The following is a 20683-nucleotide window of genomic DNA, read 5'->3' on the forward strand; positions in this document are numbered from 1 at the left end:
TAATAATAATAATAATAATAATAATAATAATAATAATAATAATAATAATAATAGAAGAAGAAGAAGATGATGATGATGATGATGATGATGATGATGATGATGACGACGACGAAGTAGAGGGATCTTGTAGCACCTTTGAGACTCACCGAAAGAAAGATGTTGGCAGCATGAGCTTTCGTAGACTTAAGCCCGCTCGCATTAGGCGCATGTCCAGATGCATCCAAGGAAATAGCTTTAAGTCCAGGAAAGCTCATGCCGCCAACTTCTTTCTTCCATTGAGTCTCAGAGGTGCTCCAAGATGTCTTTACGTACTAAATAAAATAGATGCGTATTTTAATATGACCCCAATTTCCTGTTTTTTCCTTCTTTTCTCCAGCCCAAATTGCACGCCTTCAAAACGCACAGCTTCTCCACCCCAACCAAGTGCATGCGCTGCACGTCGCTCCTGGTGGGCTTGGTCCGGCAGGGTTTGGTTTGCGAGGGTAAGTGGCGTCTTTCTCGGTGGTGGGCAATGGCACGGCTCCTCTGAACCAACCTTGCCAAGAAAACCCCTTAGGCTCTCCATAAGTTGGAAAGCACATAACAGCCCGCTCTCTGCAGATGCTCAGAGGACATACTCACATACTCTTTGTTTTTCCAGCCTGCAACTTTGTCTGCCATGTCTCCTGCGCCGGAGGAGCCTCCATCTGCCCCATGCCCCCCGAACAGCTCCAGAAAACCTTGGGGGTCAACCCTGCCAACGGGACGGGCACCGCCTTCGAAGGATTCCTCTCGGTGAGATATATATATGTCCTCTTTTGCTCTTCCTCCACACTTTTGGATACTTCAGGCTGCAATATGGAGAGCATCCTTAACTCCACGATGGAGCACTTTGTTTGCACAGACAAGGGTCCCAGGTTCAAATCCCTAACATAGAGCTAAGAAAGTCCCCAAACCTTGGGAATCTTTGGAAAACATATCCAGGGGTAGCTGTGTTGGCCATATAGGAAACAAAGCCCATAAGAGATATCTTTATTGAGCCCACCCAAATGCGCATTATACATGTTGCAAGCTTTCAAAGCTCCATTGGCTTCTTCATCAGGCAATGGCCAGTGGAGCATGTCTTTGGCGCAGCTTCCAGACTCTTAGGATGCATGCATCATTTAAACAGCATACCTTCAAAGTGGACCGAAGCAGCTTTATTTTGGCCTGTCTGTATTGGAGCTAAGAAATCTCATTGCTGCCGCAGGTGCCCAAACCGTCCGGGGTGAAGAAAGGCTGGCAAAAAGCATTTGTGGTTGTTAGCGACTTCAAGATTTTCCTGTTTGATGTGCCGGAAGGGAAGACATCGCAGTGCGACGTGGCGGCCATGCATGTCACAGACATGAGGTACGTAGGTGCTGCGCATGAAGGACCATGAAAAACTGGATTTTGCACCAAAATGTTTTCCCCCAGAACTGTGTGTTAAAGATTGCTCTCCAGATAATGAACTGGATTTGGGACAGATAGTATATTGGTATAGTATTTTAGCATTTTAATATTTAAGCATTTTATAGTGTTGTGTTTTATGGTGCATTTTTGGTTATATATGTTCAATGTTCCACCCTTTGGTGGAAAAGGTATGATAAACAAACATAATAATGTAAAGTTGAAGGCTTTCATAGCTGGCATCCATACTTTTTGGGTAGGTTTTTTGGGGCTCGGTGGCCATGTTCTGGAAGAGATTATTCCTGATGTTTTGCCAGCATCTGTGGCTGGCATCTTCAGAGGTCTTTTACGAGCGGCAGAGACCTTTGCTCTCTGACGGTTCGATGGATGCAAACTTTGCAAAATCATCAAAAAGTGACCTTCAGGCTATGCGCATAAGGTGCATTGTTGCTGTTATTCTGTGCCTTTAAGCCGACTTAGGGCAACTCAAAGGCGAACCTATCCTGCAGTTATCTTGGAAAGATTTGTTCAGAGGGGGTTTGCCATTGCTTTACTCTGAGGCTGAGAGAGTGTGACTTCTTGCCCAAGGTGTATCCAAAACATAAATGAATGTTATGTTTAGATGTGGGCCCCATCTCCAAGGTATCTCATTAAGTCTATGTCTTCCAGAGACTCAGTCCATAATAATCCCACTTGATCCAGAAAAGCTTAGTTTCTCCTCCTTTTCTCCATTCCTCCCATCGCCGCAGGGATGACCAGTTCTCCGTGGGTCCGGTCCTGGCTTCAGACGTCATACATGCCAACAGCAAAGACGTGCCCTGTATATTTCGGGTAAGAGGGAAGTGGAAGAAGGAAAGGCTGGATTTAGAGGCAAATGGGGAAGATATATGCAAGGGATGGTGATGATATTAGTCCCGCTACCTTCGCATGAATGGTTGGTGGGAACATGTTGCCCTTCTCTGAAACTGTTCCAAATTGTCTATATCCTTCTTAAAATGAGGTGCCCAGAACTGAACACAGGACTCCATTAGTGCAAAACATAGTGGGATTATTTCTTCCATTGACTTGCAAACTGATAATCATCATCGTCATCCACCACAATTTGTTGTTGTTGCGTGCCGTCAAGAAGTTTCCAACTTGTGGTGACCCCAAAGCATCATGGGGTATTCTTGATGATATTTGTTTGGAAGGGGTTTGCGTTTACCTTCTTTTGGGGCTGAGAGTGTGTGACTTGCATGATGAGGTCACCCAATGGGTTTCCATAGCCAAGTGGTATTTGAACCCTGGTCTCCAGACTCATAGTCCAGTGTTCAAACCACTCCTTACCATCACATAGTCGATAATAATAATTCCCAAAAGATGTCATGGTCTCATGGTTTGAGTGTTGGACTATGACTCTGGAGACGAGAGTTCAATTCCCCGCTCTGCCATAAAACCCACCTTGGGTAAGTCACTCTCTCTCAGCCTCAGGGAACGGTAATGGCAAACCCCTTCTGAACATATCTTGCCAGGAAAACCCCAGGATAGGTCCGCCTTAGGGTCACCCTGAGTCAGAAATGACTTGGAAAGCACACGACGGATGACAATAATTCCCAAATTTGGGTTTGGACTGCAGCTCCCTTTGCACCTGGCCATTGTCCATGCTAGTCAAGGTTGTATGGAAGTGGTAGGCCAGTAGTTTCCGGTACCCCAGGTTGGGAAAGCAGGTGATGATGGCGACCCGGCTTCTCTCCAACTCCTGATACTTCTCTCCTTTCTCCGCAGGTGACGGCCACCCAACTGGGCTCTCCACCCACCACCAGTTCCATGCTCTTCTTGGCCGACAGCGAAGCCGAGATGCGGAAATGGGTGCAAGTGTTGACCGAGCTGCACCACATCCTCCAGGAGAATCGACACCACGACCGCGCCGTCTACGTACTTAAGGAGGCGTACGACAACGGGCTCCCTTTCGTCCCTCATGCGCTTTCGGCTGCCATCATAGGTATGGGAGCCCTTCTCTCCGTCACACCACCTTCTCAGGTTCCTTTGCTGGGAACAAAAGAAGATGCAGCCTTCTCAGTGGCTGCTCCCAGACTTTGTAACTCCGTCCCTAGGGAGGCTCAGATGGCTCCCTCCTTGCTCCGAACCTTTATTTTTTGAAAAGAGATACCTGGCAACCCCATTAGAGACCATCAATTAAGAGGCATCCCTTATAAAAAGGGATACACCTGGTAACCATTCTCTTATCTCAACAACCTTCTACTCCACTTGACCCACAAAATGTGTAGGTAAGATGCAGAGTCCCCAAATCTCCGTCAGGGTTGCGCATGTTTCTAAGGGTGGTCCTATCTCCTTTTCCAGACCGGGAGAGGATCGCTCTGGGTACGGAAGATGGCCTCTTCTTGATTCATCTTCGGACAAACGGTAAAGACTTTTGGGGTGTACTCTTTGTGAAGGATACACAAACTGGGGAGCACCCGATATAATCAACAGGAAAATGGAGACGGATCTCAAAGTAATAATAATAATAATAATAATAATAATAATAATAATAATAATAATAATGGGAAACCAATCCGGGCGGTTGACAACAGTAAAATATAAAATATAACAATTAAAAACACTTTATCCCTCCCCCCCTTAAGACAGTATTAAACAGTATGACATATTAAAAACACAATATCAAAGCATAAAAACAACAATTAAAAACTAAAAACCCTGATATCCCTCTGTTGATCCTCAACCATCACTAAGATGGGGCCACGGGAGGAATGAGGGAATCAGGGAACCTGGGAACCTGGGCCGGGATGGTTAATCTGGAAAGGCCTGCCGGAAGAGATCCGTCTTGACCGCTTTTTTAAACCTGTCTAATGATGTTATCCTGTGGCTGAATGATTTATTGATAAAAAGCACAACATATTTTGGCCATACAATCATGGGAGGTTTTATTAGTGAACTGTTCATCTATTCAACACCTTGGAAGGTGCATCTATACTGTGGAAATGATGCAGTTCGACATCACCTGAACAGCCATGGCTCCATCCTGGGATTTGTAGTTTGGTGAGGCACCAGCACCTTTGGGCAGAGAAGAAGAATGTCCTTGCAAAACTACAAATCTCATAGGATGGCACTAGAGCACTTACAAGAGGTGTCCATTTGTATTATTTCTATAGTGTAGATTCACTCTGAGATCCTTGGGGGCCATGCAATTATTGGTAATTGGTGATCGATCACCTCTTGGTGATCAATCACTTCTTTCTTGTTCAGGGGTCTCACCCCCTTTTTTCTCCTCTTCTGCCCCAGATGTGCTGCAGGTGGGGGACTGTCGGCGGGTGCAACTCCTCCTGGTCTCCCCACAAGCCCAGCTCCTCTCGGTGCTCTGCGGCAAGAACCACGGCGTCCGCATCTTCTCCTGGTCTGAGCTGGAGACCCCCGAGGCCCCGGGGACCAAACTGATGGAGGTGAAGGGCTGCCAGGCCGTGGCCGTGGGGCTGATCTGCCGCAACACCACCCCGGTCCTTTGCGTGGCTTGCAAGCGCCAAGTCCTCTGCTTCCAGCTGACGGCGACGCGTCCTCCCCACCGCCGCATCAAGGAGATCCAAGCCCAGGGCTACGTCCAGTGCTTGGATGTTCTGGGCGACCGCCTTTGCGTGGGCTTCCCCTCCGGCTTCTCTCTCTACCCGCTGCTCAACGAGGGACCCCCGGTCCACTTGCCCCACGCCGAGGACCCCCGCGCCACGGCCGTGGCCCACATGGAAGCCCTGAAGGCTGTGGAGGTCAGCCTGAGCGAGCTGATCCTCTGCTTCAGCGGCTTCGGCCTCTACGTGGACAGCCAGGGCCGCCGCAGCCGTCCGCAGGAGCTGATGTGGCCAGCGCACCCCCTCAGCTGCTGTGAGTAACATTTGGGGGACACCGCCATTTTGTGTCTTCATTTCTGGCCACAACTGAGTTGCTTGCATGCTGGTTAGGGAGTGATGGGTGTTGCAACTGAACACATGCAAACAGTAGGTCCCAATTGGGGAACATTTGGGGAAGTTCGACAAAACCACAAATGGGTTGCAATCCTGGAAGGTCGCAGCGGTTTTCATTTGCCGAACCCTTTCGGGAAGGACGAGACTCTGTCCACTTTTCTCCTGGTCGAGTTAGTAAGAGCAGGTTATAATGATGTAAACTATTGCTTACTTAACTATAAGTCAACCTCATGTATAAGTCAAAGGCAGGTTTGGGGCCAAAATTATGGATTTTGATATGGCCCATGGATAAGTCGAGGGCAAAACTTAAGAGGCATGTAACAAAGGATCTAAAGGACGAAGCAAAGGAAAACAATGCCAAATAGCTTACAAAATCCCAGGAGACATAATAGAGGAGGGTCAGTGCTTTCAGGACAGATGACTCTCTTGCCTTTTGCCAGAGGATGGTTCAAAAGCATATACAGTATAATTTATTGCTTTTACTACTCCAATAGCTTAACCATGACATTATAGAAAGGAAGAAGGTAGGAATGAATTGTAGAAATGCGAGGAAAATACAAACGAGCACAAACTATTTTTGCACTCGGGGCTCAGTTTGCAGCCATTGAAGAAAGCTGAAAGCGGGAGGAGGAGAAAGAAACAGGGGAGTTTTAAAAGCAGTCAGAAAAGTGGGACAAAAGAGGATTAATCGGGATTGTCCCTGATTGTCAATGCAAAAAAACAATGTTTGGGGGCATTTTACAAACACTGTTTACCTATAGAGGATGTTGGGTGTTGATTTTGTGGTCATAAAAAGAGACCTACGGGGTACACTTTCCGCACCGACTGGTCGCATGGAAAGCCTATGCGGATGACCGGAATGCACTCCAGAAACCGCATTGGTCTCATTGCACATCATTCAAGTTTGCATCACATGGATGTTCTTTGTCTTTTAATCCCAGGTTACAACGCTCCCTACTTATCCGTATTCAGTGAGAACGCAGTGGATGTCTTTGACGTCCGGAAAGCTGAATGGATTCAGAGCATCTCATTGAAAAAGGTATGTGCAGGTGGCATATTGGGTGAAGGGGTGCGCTTATGCATGTTTAAAAACTGGAATTCAGTATGGTGCTTACACCTATGTCAGTGGATTTATATCTGCGGGAAAGAGAACTGACCAATTCTATGGCGTCTTTATCAGCAAGGACCTGCCATGATGTTACTTACCTTGGGGAGCGTGTAAATTGACCGATGCGCAATGAGACCTTAAAGCACTAACGTTAATATAAATTCATCCTTAGTCATGCTCCAAATGGAAGGCGTTTCGAAATTCTTCCCGGACAGAAGGTTGAAATGGAGAACGTTCTAGAAAATAAATATACTTTTAATATAAATACTCTAAATAATTAGAAGAAATAAAAATAGAAAAGGAACCATGATTTAGGGCAATGCAGCAGCTCCGTCGAATTGTCTGGTTGGGGAGCGATGGGCATTGCAATCCAGCGCATGTAGAGAGCAGGTGCCAGTTTTGGAGAGGTTTGGGGAAAGGTAAACTAAACCAGGAATTGGCGGCAAGCTGGGACTTCTTACAGCAGTTTTCTAGACTTGCTGGGAGCTGTAGTTCAACAGCATCAGATGAGAATACATCTTGATGCTTTGTTTTCCGACAGGTGCGAGCGCTGAATCCCGAGGGCTCCCTTTGCACTTTTGGCAGCGAAAAGGTCCGTCTAACCTACCTGAGAAATAAGGCGGCAGGTAAGGAATGCACTTCCTTCTCAGATCTGCCCTTATAATGTTTGTGCATTGCTGCTTTTGCAAAGCTCAGCCATGGCTAAGCCCAAGGAAATTTGGGAATGAGAGTTGTGCCACTCTCTAGATGGCAATGGAAGAGGGTTTTTTGGATTCAGGTGTGGGTCTCCTTCTTTTCACCATTGCTCCCTCTCTCTAACCTTCATGCCAGCTCAAAGGTAAAGGTGGGCAGGGGAAGTGGCATCGCCAACTACGTCTTCCCCAGTCTCTTGCCCAGCTTTTTGCCTTCCCTTTTCAGGCCTTTAAGGGTGAGAACCCAAAGGGCAAGGGAAGCAGGTCCAAAGGGATTTGGGCACGGGCCAGCAATGCCAACACATGCTGTCAGTCCAAAACGGTGCACCAAAACATTAGCATACTTGGGAAGGAAGACTGGACCTTTCTTTGGAGTGCTGAGTGACCGGGGTCAATTCTGCCCTCATCTCCAGACCAGGATGAGTTTGAAATCCCTCAGATGACAGATAACAGCCGGCGGCACCTCATGAGGACTAGGCACAAGCGGCGCTTTTCCTTCCGCATCACCGAGGAGGAGCGGCAACTCCAGAGGCGGTGAGTCGGACCATAGGAGCATCTCCGCTGTGGAGCCAGAGGCCATGGAGACATTGAAGATTTTCATACCGTGGGAGTAATCGCTGGTTAAACGCTGGTAAGACATTTAGGAAGCACGCATGTCTGAAAGCCTAACACACTTCCTAAATGTTCTCCAGCGTCCGTGAATCGTTCGGGGAGCAGCCATTTCCTATGAATGGAAACTCTGCATTAATGGGAAATGGCTGCTCCATGAACAATTCAGAAACGCTGGAGGCGAGGGGGCGTTTAGGAAGCGTGCCAGGCTTTCAGACACACGCGTTTCCTAAACGTTTTGCTGGCATTTTACCAGCGCTTACCCCACGGTAAATGCTGGTGTGGAAATCTTCATTTTCATGTTACATAACATAGAGAATTTTGGCTAATATTTTAAAAACCAAAGATAGGTTTTCCTACCCTCCAAGCGGCTTTAAACACAGATCCTCTCCTCCCCTGAACGCAAGTGGTTATGTGTGACTTATGTACACATTTTGTACACATTTTGTTATTTCTCTGGACCTATGGAGGATGCTGAGGGTGGGAAGCTCTACCCCCAGACCCATAAAAGCCACCCATTTTACCTTATGTATTAGCCCCCTATATATTGCAAGGATGGGCAATTTTAATGGGGTTTGGGTTACACCACGAACCAAAACAGGGAGTGTCTGGACATGCATTTCTGGCTTGGTTTTCTGCTCCAGGACCTTTTGGGGGGCCAGACCCAACAACCAAAAATAGACCCCCAAAAACAGAAGCTGAAACAGCCAAGGAATCTACTTGTGCTTTGCAAAAATGTATAATTTTTTTAATGGTGAAACAGTAAAACAACAGGACTATTTTGACTTGTATTGGAAAGGTGAGAATTGCCACTCTGGGAAGTTTTGAGACATAGCCGTTCAACTTTTTTTATGTGCAGAAAAATAGCTTTTGGGGGGAATGGGGTGTCGGGACCTCGAGTGGCAAACTGGGAGGGCTTGGGTTTGTGCCCATCATCCCTGACCTCCTGGTTTCCCATTGCTTCCCAGGGAGATGATGCGGGACCCCAGCCTCCGTTCCAAGCTCATCTCGGCCCCCAGCAACTTCAACCATCTGGTCCATGTGGGGCCCAGCCAGAGGCATCATAAACTGCAAGACCTCCATGCAGTGAGTTGCGGCACCCGCCTGAAATTTGCACTGCCTGTTATTCCATATCTCTGCAATCTTTGTAGGCACTGTTTGGACTGTGCCATGATCTTCCAAAACATAAAGCCCATCCTTCAGCTTGGCATCCTCTAAACTCCTTCATAAGTGTACAAAAGTGTTGGATTTGCCTGCTTTGGAGGTCTTTAAACAGAGCAACAATTACTACTACTACTACTACTACTGTTTCTTTGTCCTACAACTTCTAAACCTGACCTTTGTTTACAGGCTCAGGAAGAGAAGGAACAGGAGGCCCAAGTGCGAATGCGTTGCAGCAGCCTCTCGGAAACCCGGCGCCGTCCTTCGTCTTCGGGGAGCAATAACACGGCTGCGGGAAGCGGTTCTTCCTTTTCATCGTCCTCCTCCTGTAAGAAATCCCTTTGCCTCCTCGTTCAGGGTGTTTGGAGTATGGCTCTGTCCTTAATCCAGGGCCACTAAAGGGCTTGCAAATCCGTGGGAGGTGGGTCCCCCAATTTGGGACTCTAAATGGGGTGAAGCCAAAGCAAAGTAGCAGGGGACCCCATTGACGTCACTACGGTTGGGGTCACCCAATGCAGTAACTCCTATTTCACAACATGCAGAATCCACTGACCTCTCATGTCACATGGGTTGCGATTCGCATCTGTTCCATGTTTGTAACTGATGAAGGGAAGGACAGTGGGTTTTAATATCTATCTATCTATCTACTTGTCTTGCAAGTAGTTACAAAAGCAAACAATTGCATATTCTATCAATCACATATTCACATATTCTATTAACCGGATATTCTACCAATCACATATTCTATCGATGAGACCCTCCAGGCCCCCTGTGTGGCTCCTGAGCCACAGTTTCCCCATCATTGTTGGGGAGGCATAGATATTGATTCCCCAACCTTCTTGGCTCAAACTAACATCCACTTTCTGACCACTTTTCCTTGCAGTAAAGCACAAATCAGGCAGCTCAATGTCGGACGACTCCTTCACTTCTCCGCAGGGGCTTTTTCCAGGCATCGGTGCGCCGGCAGAGGTAAGTGGAGCTTCGAAAACGTGCAACGAATATAATATATATACCTCCTTCCCCTAAGAAAGGGACGCTCTTGGAGATACCAGTGCGCCCACTTCTTCTCCTTTTCTTGCAACAGGTCTCCGATCCAAACTGTTCTCCATGCGCAGGAAGCACCAGCTCCACATGATGCGATGGGTCAGACGATGTCGGTGCGGGTCTACGCCGCTGGCAAGCCAATCTGTGAAGCCATGCACACTTCTTCAGGGCCACCTCTGCCCATCGACAAAGGAGGAGGCAATAGCTGGCATGAAGCGAGAAGGAAGGACCCCTTGCATTTGGACCTTTAGGGCAGCTATGGAGAAGGGCTGGACCCACCTTCGGGGCGCTGTGCCAACCTCCGTACCTGTCCACGCCGAGGAGGAGTCCGACCTCTCGCATCTCAGGGAAAGCAGAAACCCGCCTTGATCCTTCTGCTCTTGCACCCATCGCTACCCATCACTTTCCCCGGATCGTCGCAACAACTGTCTCAGGGCCCTGTTTTTTGGCTGAAACACTTTTTAGGAACCTTCAGGTTTACTTCTATTATTATTATAATTATTTTTCTAAAGCTAAGCTAACGTCAATAATATTTTTAAAGGGAGGGGACGCTGGCGGGGAACGGGACAGGATTCCTTGAGCGCCAGCCTCCGGAAATGGGCACAATGGATTCATACGAGAAGGAAAGACAAATCCCATTTCTAAGCATTAGGAAGGACTTCTTTGCTGTTTGAATAATGGACCGCCTCAGAGGGTTGTGGCATCTCCTTCTTTGGAGGTCTTTAAACAGATATAATATAATGCCATCTAATGCTCACCGATGGCCCCATCCTTTATGAATTTTGCAGCTACATCTTGTGGCAGCGAGTCCCACAGTGTAAAGAAAGACTTCCTTTTTGTCCCTACTATGGGTTCTAGTATTACAAGGGACACACGTCTCAAAAATGGGCATAGCTGGCCAGCTGAAAGCTAGCAATGATGCCATCCTCGCAACCAGAAAATAACCAAAAAACCATTAAAGGGTCTCAAAGTTGGCACACTTGGCTTCTTTTCTTTACAGAGGGAATCATGGCACAGAGGCGAGGGGTGGGGAATGCAAAGTTGACTTGGCAGTTGCAAAACTTGTTTCAAACTCTTGTCTTGGAGCAAGGCTTCCACATATGGCCTGCCATGAGTTGGACTGCAATTCCCAGCAGCCTGGCAAAGGGCTGCAGCTTGGCAACTGGGAGTTGCAGCTTGACAACTGAAGGGCTCTTTGCACCAACTTAAGGGAATGCCCCAGTGCCACCCAAGAGATATATATACACACTGTACTTACATATATAGGTATACATGTGCATCCCTTTCATTAAAGATTTAATTTATTCGTTCGCTTCCGCATAAACCGATAAAACAGGCAACAAAAGGACATAGATATACACCTTACCGGAAACTTGCAACTGTACAGTGATGACTATCCTAAGGGCAGAGAGAGAGAAGCTGCCCTCTTTTTCCTCCTCTGGATTCAAGTCCTGTCCATCGCAATGGGGAGGAATTCGCCGCTGAGCCCAAAGCGGTTTTTTGGCAAGACCCAGTCCAAGCCATGGAAAAAAAACGTGGATCCGTTCACGACGCCAAGAGCACCCCAAACGGGCAAACTACAGAGCCGTTTTCTTTTCCTCACCCTAAAGAAACAAAGCTCCAAACCCTACCTGGGGATATAGGTAAAGATACCTCTGAGGGAGCGTTTTCGGCACTGTTTGTAAAAACAGGGTCTCAGTCCAGCTTTCTGGCCCCCAGTTTCAAAGGCCCCTTGGCCGCTTTCCTCTCAGCTCGCCGGGCCTCCATCTCTTGCCGCCTCTCCTCCCGTTTCTTCCGCGCCAGTTCAGCTTTGCTGGGACCTTTGCGGGCACAAAAGGGATAAAAGAAAGAGACCCGGTCAAAGGCTGGCATGAGACTTTGCCCTCCGACTGGCGCAAGACAGAGAAGGAAAGAGCGAGATGCTCACCTTGGTCAGAATCCAGAGCTTCCCAGTTTTCTTCCAAGCCCCAGTCTCCTAATGCGTCCGTGTTTTTCTGGGGGGAAAAGATAGGAATAAGAAAGATGAGACGTCTCTGGAGCATAGCTTTAGCCCCTAGAAAACAGAAAATCCTGCTTTTCTCACACCTCCGTTCATCCCTTATTCCTATATTGCATTGCAGTCAAGCAAACCATCATGGCATAGCATAGAAGATGATGTTCAGGGGTTGCTGCATTGGCCATGTGTGTGGCCATGTTTGACCAGTTGATCGTAATAAATCTATGGGGAGGATATAATTTGCAAAGGCCCAAAATATATGCACATTTTCGGTTGGCCAGTAAAGGTATCACCGGTGGATTTTTGTCAGCATAGATTACAATGCTGTTCTTTACCAAAGCGGATTAAGTTTTCAAATAAATCCTGCCAGGTAATAATAATAATAATAATAATAATAATAATAATAATAATAATAATAATTTTTATTTATATCCTGCCACTCCCAAAAGGATCCAAGTGTTAGGTTTCTCCATCTGAAACAAAAGGGTGCACCTATGCGCTGAGAAAGTGGCCACCACACCGAGTGCAACAGCAGCTTGCTGTACAAAAACCTAAGACTTCAAAGAGCAGATCTCACATTTGTAGCCTTCTTTAATTGAAAACATATCTATCAGAAAGTCTGGCTACAGTTCCTGGAGACCAGGGTTTGAATCTCTGCTCCGCCATAGAAACTTATTAGGTGACTGTGGGCAAGGCGCACTTTCTCAGCCTCAAAGGAAAACCAGGGCAAACCTAAAGAAATCTTGCCAAGATAGGTCCGCCGCAAGTTGGAAATGACTTGGAGGCACCCAACAACAACATTGTCTGCTGAGCACAAGGGTTTAAGTCCAGAGAGTAATTTCCAAGCAGTTAATTTCTGCATAACCTGAACTTCTAACCTTCATTTCTAAGCAGTTTAAAAGTCTTTTACTCCTTTCCCACGTACTGCATTATGGCCAGAGGTTGTATTATGTATTACATATTACATTATGGTCAGCCAGCAGCCCATATCCTGAATCAAATGTGGGAAGCTCAGGGTTGACGGCTGTTTACCGGCAATGCTCCCAAAACCTTTGAACAGATCTGCTGGCTTTTATGGGACATGTATTGAAAGCCATGGGTTTGAGAAAGATCCGTCCAAAACTTTCGGAAGCTTTGCCGGTCAAGAGTGGTCAGCCCTGAGCTTCCCACTGACCACTCTGGGCAAATGGCATGGGAAAACTATCCGCTGCTGGAGGCTGGGGAATAGCTGGACATTTTTGAAAATGCTGCAGTGTTAAGGGTCTCCAAATGTCGTTTGGTGGCCGTTTGCGGCACACTTTGTTCACTGTTAGTGCAAGGAGGAAAATGCAATCCTTTGCGCATGGATGCACCTACCTGCCTCTCTGTCGTTGGCCTCTCCACCAGAGAGGAAAACGGATCTGGTTTCTCTGCAGCTGGGATGCTCTCCCAGTTGTACTCGCTGGCCAGCTTGGTCCCTTCCGGCGGGGCAACCGCAGCCTTTGAGAGTAAGTCTGCTTCAATGTTGCCACCCCAGCCTTCGTTCCCAGCGGGGCCGCGTCCCTTTTTGGTACCCCAGGAGGGCTCCAGGTCCCAGGCAGAGGTGCTCCAGTCAGGCTCTGCTTTCGGGGATGTGGCGCTGGCAGTCTGCAAAGGACGCAGAAAGACGGGTTACTTCCATGACCCTCCAGGTCCGTTCCGGACACCCCCACGTAAGCCAAATACCATGCATGCTCAAGCTCCATTCAAGTGAATGGGGCTCGTGCATGTGGCGGCGTGGTGGTACGGCAGCGCTCACACCATGGGTGCATGCCCCATTCATCTGAATGGGAAGCGCCGTCTCACGCGCCCCTGTGCAACTTTCAGCGTATGCTGAAAACCACGTATGACGCGGGCACACTGTACGTACATTAATGCATGGATAAGCCCACCCAGGTTTTTATATATACTTATTCTCAAGTATATGTCTTTATCTGAACAGAGTAGTAAAAGGTGAGAGCTGCAGAGAAGACACAAATGCACACTCCTGGACTGGACAGTGCAAGGGCAACCCAATCCAGACTTACCATCCTTCCTCCAGGTTTCTTGGCCGAAGACGCTGGTTCTGACCATCCGGGGCTGTTCCAGTCGTCTGGACTGGATTGTCTCTTTGGCTGCTCAGTTTCTTGCTGCCAAAAGAAGAAGAGAGGAAAACTCCATCAGTGGTCAGCTGTTGACCACTGACCAGCTTCCTTGCCTTGGAATGGAGAGCTATCGGTCACATTGGCAGCCTGGCCAAAGACATGGCCCGACTGGTGCCCAGAGATGGAAGCCCCTGGCCAGATTTGATGCCTTTAAAGCAGCAAAGGAGGCATCTCCCGGGGGTCAGTGGCTTGACCATTAGGACGATGAGAGGGCAGTCATAGGGCAGTTATCCAACATATATATCAGGCAGATCAGTCCAAATGCATCTGAGGAAGTAGGCTCTACGAAAGCTCATGCTCCCAACCTTTTTCTTTCAGTGAGTCTCAAAGGGGCTGCAAGGTCTCTTTCAATATATTATTATACACACACACATACATGCAGTTAGCCCTCTGTATCCATGGATTTTCTTATCCACGGATTCAAGCAGCCACGGCTTGAAAACATTTAATACACACACACACACACACACACACACACACACACACATTCCAAACAGCAAACCTTGATTGTGCCATTTTACATAAGGGACATTATATATAAGGGCACCATTTTGCTATGGCATTATATTCAATGGGACTTGAGCATCCATGGAGCCGTTATCCATGGATTCAAACATCCACAGCTTCGGGGGAAAAAAGGATAAATCCCAAATAGCAAACCTTGACTTTGCCATTTTATATAAGGGACACCATTTTGCTCTGCCATTGTATTTCATGGGACTTGGGCATCCACAGATTTTTTATCCATGGAGGATCCTGTAACTGAACCCCAGCGGATACCAAGGTCCCACTGTGTATGTTTTCCGCTTTGTACTTTGTACCTCCAAACTGCCCCAGTCTTCATCGTCCCATCGATCAGCTGAGCTCTCCTCCTCCGCCGCGTCTTCCTCCGGGTCCCAATGGCGCGGCGAAGGAGACGTTGCTCCAGTGGCAGACGGAGAGCGTCCAGCCGCGTCTGCAAAAGGTCCAGGAAAGGAGGCGTAAGGGTTTTCTATGGGTCCTGCTTCTCTCATTCCAAGACACATGGGACCCCTTGAGACCACCCAGTCCAACCCTCAAACCTGCGATGGCCGCCCTATTCTTACACACCCGAATTTTCATAGTTGGTATTATAAACCAAGGTCTCCCTTCTGGCCAGGACCATACCAAAAGGAAGGGCAAGGTGGTCTTTTACAGACCCCACTCACCCGTTTTGGGGGGCTCTGCTGTTGCCGCGGCCGGGACCTCCTCAGCCCCTGGTTCTGTAGTCTGTACCGACCCGGTGTTCGTCCGGATCAGTTTCGACGTGAGAGACGAGACCCCCGTCACGGCCCAGCCGGCCCAACTAGCCGCCGTTCCTGGGCTAGCGGACGCCGCATGGACGTCTTTCTCTAAAAAAGACAACAACGCAGCGATGTGACCAAAATCCCTTACTAGTCATTAAACATATGGGATTTGGGGCTTTCTCAATGCTCTGCTCATGGACTGGTGAGCTCTGAAATTTGGCACCTGCTGCACCAAATTAATAACAACAACAACAACAACAACAACAACAACAATAATATTGACCACTTAGGTGAAAGAGACATTTTTTCTCCATTAAGGTTGATGGTGGCCAGAACTCAAGGGAGAGAGCCGGAACGAAAAATGGTTGGATTTGGGTAAGTAACCCAAAGCGGTACATGACACAAGGCTAAACATGGGTTTTGGGGGGCTTAGAAGATCGTGCGCAGATGGTCCGCTAGGGTTCAAACCCGCCTGTCGCCAATAACAATAATATTGTTATTATTGTCCCTTGTCCCTCCTTGGCTTCTTGGGCATCTCACCAAGTTCGGAGAGCTGGTCTGGATCTTCGGAGACCTTCTCCAGTTTGGTCATGAAGCTCCGGATCGCTTTGAAAGCCTGGGAAGATACAAGAAAACATTAAAAGGGGAGCTTAAAAATGCAGAACAAACCAATCTTTTTGCATCACAACCCATAGCTAAAGATGGCTTTTCTGACCTGGTCCCGGACGGTTTTCTCCAGATCCAGTGTCAAAGTGCACAACACCGGCAAGATTTTGAAGGCACAGTCTTTCATGGAGTAGAAGTTATGCGTGGCCGCAAAGCCCAAAACTCCTGCTGCCCGAGACGGCGCAAAGGGGTCCTTCGTGGCACGGCTGAAGGCAGAGATCAGGACGTTTTGCCGCGTCTGCAACAAAAACGGACCCCCGGTCAACATGCATGCCCTATCTAGATTACTAGGGTCACACTAAATATATATATACCCTGCTCACTTCCATGCCAGCATTCTCTGAAGATGCCAACCACAGATGCTGGCGAAACGTCAGGAATAAACTCTTCTAGAACATGGCCACATCGCCCGAAACCCCCACAAAAATCTATGAATGCCGGCCATGGAAGCTTTCGACTTCACATCTGCAGATTACTTCTTATCCAACAAGTAAACCCTTAGGGTCTTGGTAGCAGGGCGGCTCTTGTAAGACCATTCGCAAGGATTTCGCACTCACGCTGGCGCTGAGGTAGGGTCCGATCTTGCCAAGGCAGACAGTCGTGTTGCAGCGGATGGGTCCCTGGTCGTCGCGGGCCTGGAGGCGCGCAAAGTGCTTCATGAGCTCCACGTTGAGGTTGCTCTCGCTCAGCTTCGGCGCCAGGAGCAGCATGGACTGCGAGGGAAGAAGAACGAGAGGACAGCCCTGAGCGACACAGCTCCCCGGCACTGAGAAACCTTTTCCTCTGCCCTCCCGGTCGCCTTCTCCTTTTGCGCCGTTACCTTCACCGTTTGCTCTCGGATGGCCGGGTTGGTGTCCAGAAAACCATGCACCACATGCGGAAAGATCTGGCCGTTGACAGTGGGTTCATTGAGGTACTGGATGAAGTGCTCCATCTGGGAGACAAAACCCCAAAGAGAACGGGAGTCAGGAATGGGATTTCATGGAATGGGGTCCCTTTCAGTAAGCCGCTCCAACCCAGAACCCTGGCACCCCACATGCTTTTAAATCTAACTTATCCCACTGGCCAGAAATAAATCTCTAACCTTGTCCTTCTTGTCCTTAGGGGAAACTACATGCCACAGCCCCAATCTGGCCTTTTCATGGTGCATAAAGCGTCTCCTTTTTGCACCACGGAAAGGGTGCCATAGTTGCCATCACTTTTCAGTGCTTCCTTGGCGCTGCGTCATCTGTGCCAGAGGAGTGCTGTGACGCCACCCGCCTTGGTGCTCTCCCACTTCGATGCCCGGCTTGCAAAGCGATATGCAACACCCGTAGCTCCGCGACACAACTCAGAACCGACGCACCTGTTGCAGCAGCCGTATCCTCATGGCCCGGTCTGGCGAGGAAAACATCTTGACGATGACAGGGATGATTTTTTGCTGGTATTCCTGGGCGTTCAAAAACTTGCCCACCTGAAACGGGAAAGAAGACAAGCGTGGGGAAAATGGCTGTCGGTCACATGAAGCGCAAGGTGTCTTGGCTGTGGAGCGGATCAGGTAGATACCTGTCCACATCCTGGGAAAGGCACACATACACAAAACACTAAACACTTCCAAAACACCCCCTTTTCCCACGCATGGTGCACAATCTGCAGCCCCTCATGCAAAATCTCGCACGAGGGGAAGGTCTTTGCGCCACATGCGCCATACCCGGATCCCTGTTCTGGGGTTTCGCTCACCTTGAAAAGTGGCGTGAGGATGACGGCGCCGGCGTTTCCGAACTCGAAGGCGGTCAGCAGCTGCGGGAGGACCTTGTGTCGGCAGAAGTCCTCCGGAAAGGCGTCCAGATTGGCACTCAGCTCCTGGAAGAATTTTTGGCGTTCGGCGGGCTCCTTAATCTGGGAACATATATATATATATATATATTCAGAGTAAAGGATAGGAAGCCTTTAACTGTAATTGATATGTGGTTATAAAGGACTTACCTGGATCTCCTCCAGAAAGAGGTTGGTCTCCACGAAGCTGTTGTCCATGAAGCCGCCTGGACTTCGGCAGTTCTGCAAGAACTTGGCAGGATTTGGGCGCAGCTTGGGGTTGGCGCCGACCAGTTCGCAGTAATGGGGGATCAAGGATTTGGGGATCTGGAGGAGGAGAAAAGGATGAATAATAACCCACAGCGGACAAATTCTGACCCATAGCTTTCCAATTGGACCCACAGCTGGCTGCGGAGCCATTGCATGATATACTTACTTTTCCGAAAGACCGGAGGGAGGATGACCGGGGCAGCGGACCGTTGAAAACTTCCCAGATGAGGCAACCGAGACGCCACATGTCCGCCGACCTGTCGCAACGCAAGAAGGGCATGTTACGTCGAGCCATTTGTGGCCGTGCCAAAAAACGGCGGTAAGTATTTTTCCCGGGTGAGCTGTGCTCCAAAAAGGGGAGCTTTCCCAAGCTTTGCGTTGCGCACGGGGACATGCCCTGCGTGCGCAACTCTGCAAAAGCCGTATCGTAAATCACAAAAGCAACAAAGCGTCAGCCCAGACAAGCGCACTGATTTAAATGGCACTTATGCGCTTAAGTTCAGTGGGCCCTTGGTATCCGCTGGGGTTTAGATCCAGGACCAAAATCTGTGGATGCTGAAGTCCCATTAAATAAAATGGCATAGTAAAATGGTGTCCCTTATATATAAGATGGCAAAATCAAGGTTTGCTTTTTGGAATGTGTATATTAATATTAATATTATTAATAATTATATATTGCTTTTAATATCTTCAATCAGCTTACAATTATTATTTTTTAAGTTAAAAATATACAAATGTTTGCATTAAAATGGAATTAAACAAGTATATTAATAAAGTGCACCAGTCATTAAAAGTATAAAGCACAATGTAAAAGATAACAGTATATATTCAAACAGTTAGGTATATTAAAAAAACAAAACACTGAAACAATAAAAACTATTGTTTTATTAATATAATTAATTAATTAACTACAATAAATAAAACAATAGACAAGTAAATAAAATTAATTCATAAAAATTGATTAATAAAATAAATAAATAAGTAAAATAAATAGATTAATAAAATAAATCAATGCAATAAGAAATAAGTAAATAAATAAATGAATTAATAAAATTAATAAATTTATAAAATAATAAATAAAAAATAATATATAAATAAGTAAAAATTTAAATAAATTAATTAATAAAATAAATCAATACAATAATAAACAGATAAGTAAGTAAATAAATAGATTAATAAAATTAATAAAATAATAAAAATTAAATCAATAATAAATAAAATTAATTAATAAAATAATACGTAAATAAGTAAATAAAAATTAAAAAATTAATAAAATAAATCAATAAAATAAACCAATCAATAAATCAAACATATCATAATTAATTATTAATAAAATTAATTATTAAAATTAATTAATAAAAGCCTTCAAATCCAGTCCTAGACTGCATATAGACACCAAATGACATGCATTGGCTGTGCCAAACCCAAACGAACCCAAAATAAAGAAACACGAAAATGCTCACCATTTCTCTCCGGCGCTTTTGCCGCCGTCTCCCAACTCCGGAGGGTCATACTTGTCCAGTTCGGGGACCCCTTTCCGTGATGTGGGACCCTCGCTCTGAGCCGAGAACATGTAGTCCAAACCGCCCAGCTTCCACTCACCGGCGCGGTCCACGAAAACGGCGGCCGCGCAGACGTTGTTGTGGATCAGGTGGCAGTCGTTCGCCAAGAAGCTGAGGGCTTTCTAGGAGGGACGCAACCCAGGAAGGAAGCAGAGGCTAGCGGTCAGAGCGGGAGGAGAGCGAAAACGCAAACCAATGCCATGTGCAGAAACCTCCCCAGACACTCTCCTCTCGAAACCCCGTCTGCGTCCGTTGTCTCACCACAATCTGATGGAGTCCCCACGAAATCTCCATCTCGCTCAGTCCCTCGCCGTCTCCCTGCGATTCCAGGTGCGCAGGCAGTGGCGTCACCGGCTCTGTCACCACGTGCAAACATTTCTCTGTCTGCCAAAGCAAGGAAAGACATGCACTAAGGACGCAGGAGCATGCTTGGCTTCCCTTACTCACGACCTCCTCTCCGAATGCAAACCCGGCGCAGGTTTCTTGCCCCATGACACGTGAGACGCCTAAACGCGCATGCAGAAACCGCGCACTGCTGCTGTCGCCGCTTGATGTCTGACCTCTAATCCATCGATGTAGGAGAGGATGTTGGGGTGGCGCAAGGTCTTGAGGTGCTTGAAGGCCGCCTTGGCGAGTTGCGTCTGCTCTTCGGAGTTGGGCTTCACATCGTGGACAAAGAGGGAGACTGGTTCCCCCGTCGCCTACGGAGAAATACACCTTCTAAAATGCCTGCTAATTATCCTATTAGTAATAATAGTAATAGTTCTTATTTATATATACAACAATAAATTTAAAATTACGGTTCAGTTAAAATTCAGTTATATAACATAGAATCCTTAAAAACATATTATTATTATTATATCACCCCACCTTAATAATAACAATTATTATTAGTATTATTAGTAGTATTATTATGTCATCCCACCTTAATAATAATTTTATAATAATAATAATAATAATAATAATAATAATTTTTATTTATATCCCGCCTTTCCAA

General features: G+C 47.2%; 2 protein-coding genes across 5 annotated transcripts in view; one reads left to right on the top strand and one right to left on the bottom strand.

Moving 5' to 3' along the window:
* Positions 1-10946, top strand: part of CDC42BPG (CDC42 binding protein kinase gamma) — a 35174-nt gene extending 24228 nt beyond the window's left edge. For all 4 annotated transcript variants that reach the window (XM_042440883.1, XM_042440880.1, XM_042440881.1 and 1 more), the window contains 14 exons: positions 377-482; positions 641-774; positions 1229-1368; positions 2157-2238; positions 3172-3388; positions 3748-3810; positions 4690-5277; positions 6299-6396; positions 7007-7091; positions 7571-7691; positions 8735-8852; positions 9117-9255; positions 9811-9896; positions 10012-10946. In XM_042440883.1, the coding sequence (XP_042296817.1) occupies positions 377-482; positions 641-774; positions 1229-1368; positions 2157-2238; positions 3172-3388; positions 3748-3810; positions 4690-5277; positions 6299-6396; positions 7007-7091; positions 7571-7691; positions 8735-8852; positions 9117-9255; positions 9811-9896; positions 10012-10062 (2028 nt within the window). In that variant the 3' untranslated portion in view covers positions 10063-10946. The remainder of the gene's footprint in view (positions 1-376; positions 483-640; positions 775-1228; positions 1369-2156; positions 2239-3171; positions 3389-3747; positions 3811-4689; positions 5278-6298; positions 6397-7006; positions 7092-7570; positions 7692-8734; positions 8853-9116; positions 9256-9810; positions 9897-10011) is intronic.
* A 304-nt stretch (positions 10947-11250) lies between these two features.
* Positions 11251-20683, bottom strand: part of SCYL1 (SCY1 like pseudokinase 1) — a 17260-nt gene continuing 7827 nt past the window's right edge. The window contains exons 2-18 of the mRNA XM_042440885.1: positions 20247-20387; positions 19948-20070; positions 19588-19808; positions 18291-18381; positions 18026-18181; positions 17780-17938; positions 17406-17513; positions 16881-16994; positions 16618-16773; positions 16110-16298; positions 15935-16010; positions 15317-15499; positions 14951-15084; positions 14013-14114; positions 13324-13593; positions 11899-11965; positions 11251-11791 (exon numbers count right to left, since the gene is read on the bottom strand). Of these exons, the coding sequence (XP_042296819.1) occupies positions 11667-11791; positions 11899-11965; positions 13324-13593; positions 14013-14114; positions 14951-15084; positions 15317-15499; positions 15935-16010; positions 16110-16298; positions 16618-16773; positions 16881-16994; positions 17406-17513; positions 17780-17938; positions 18026-18181; positions 18291-18381; positions 19588-19808; positions 19948-20070; positions 20247-20387 (2415 nt within the window). The 3' untranslated portion in view covers positions 11251-11666. The remainder of the gene's footprint in view (positions 11792-11898; positions 11966-13323; positions 13594-14012; positions 14115-14950; positions 15085-15316; positions 15500-15934; positions 16011-16109; positions 16299-16617; positions 16774-16880; positions 16995-17405; positions 17514-17779; positions 17939-18025; positions 18182-18290; positions 18382-19587; positions 19809-19947; positions 20071-20246; positions 20388-20683) is intronic.

The sequence above is a fragment of the Sceloporus undulatus genome, chromosome 9, assembly GCF_019175285.1.
Source record: "Sceloporus undulatus isolate JIND9_A2432 ecotype Alabama chromosome 9, SceUnd_v1.1, whole genome shotgun sequence".
Classification (NCBI taxonomy): domain Eukaryota; kingdom Metazoa; phylum Chordata; class Lepidosauria; order Squamata; family Phrynosomatidae; genus Sceloporus; species Sceloporus undulatus.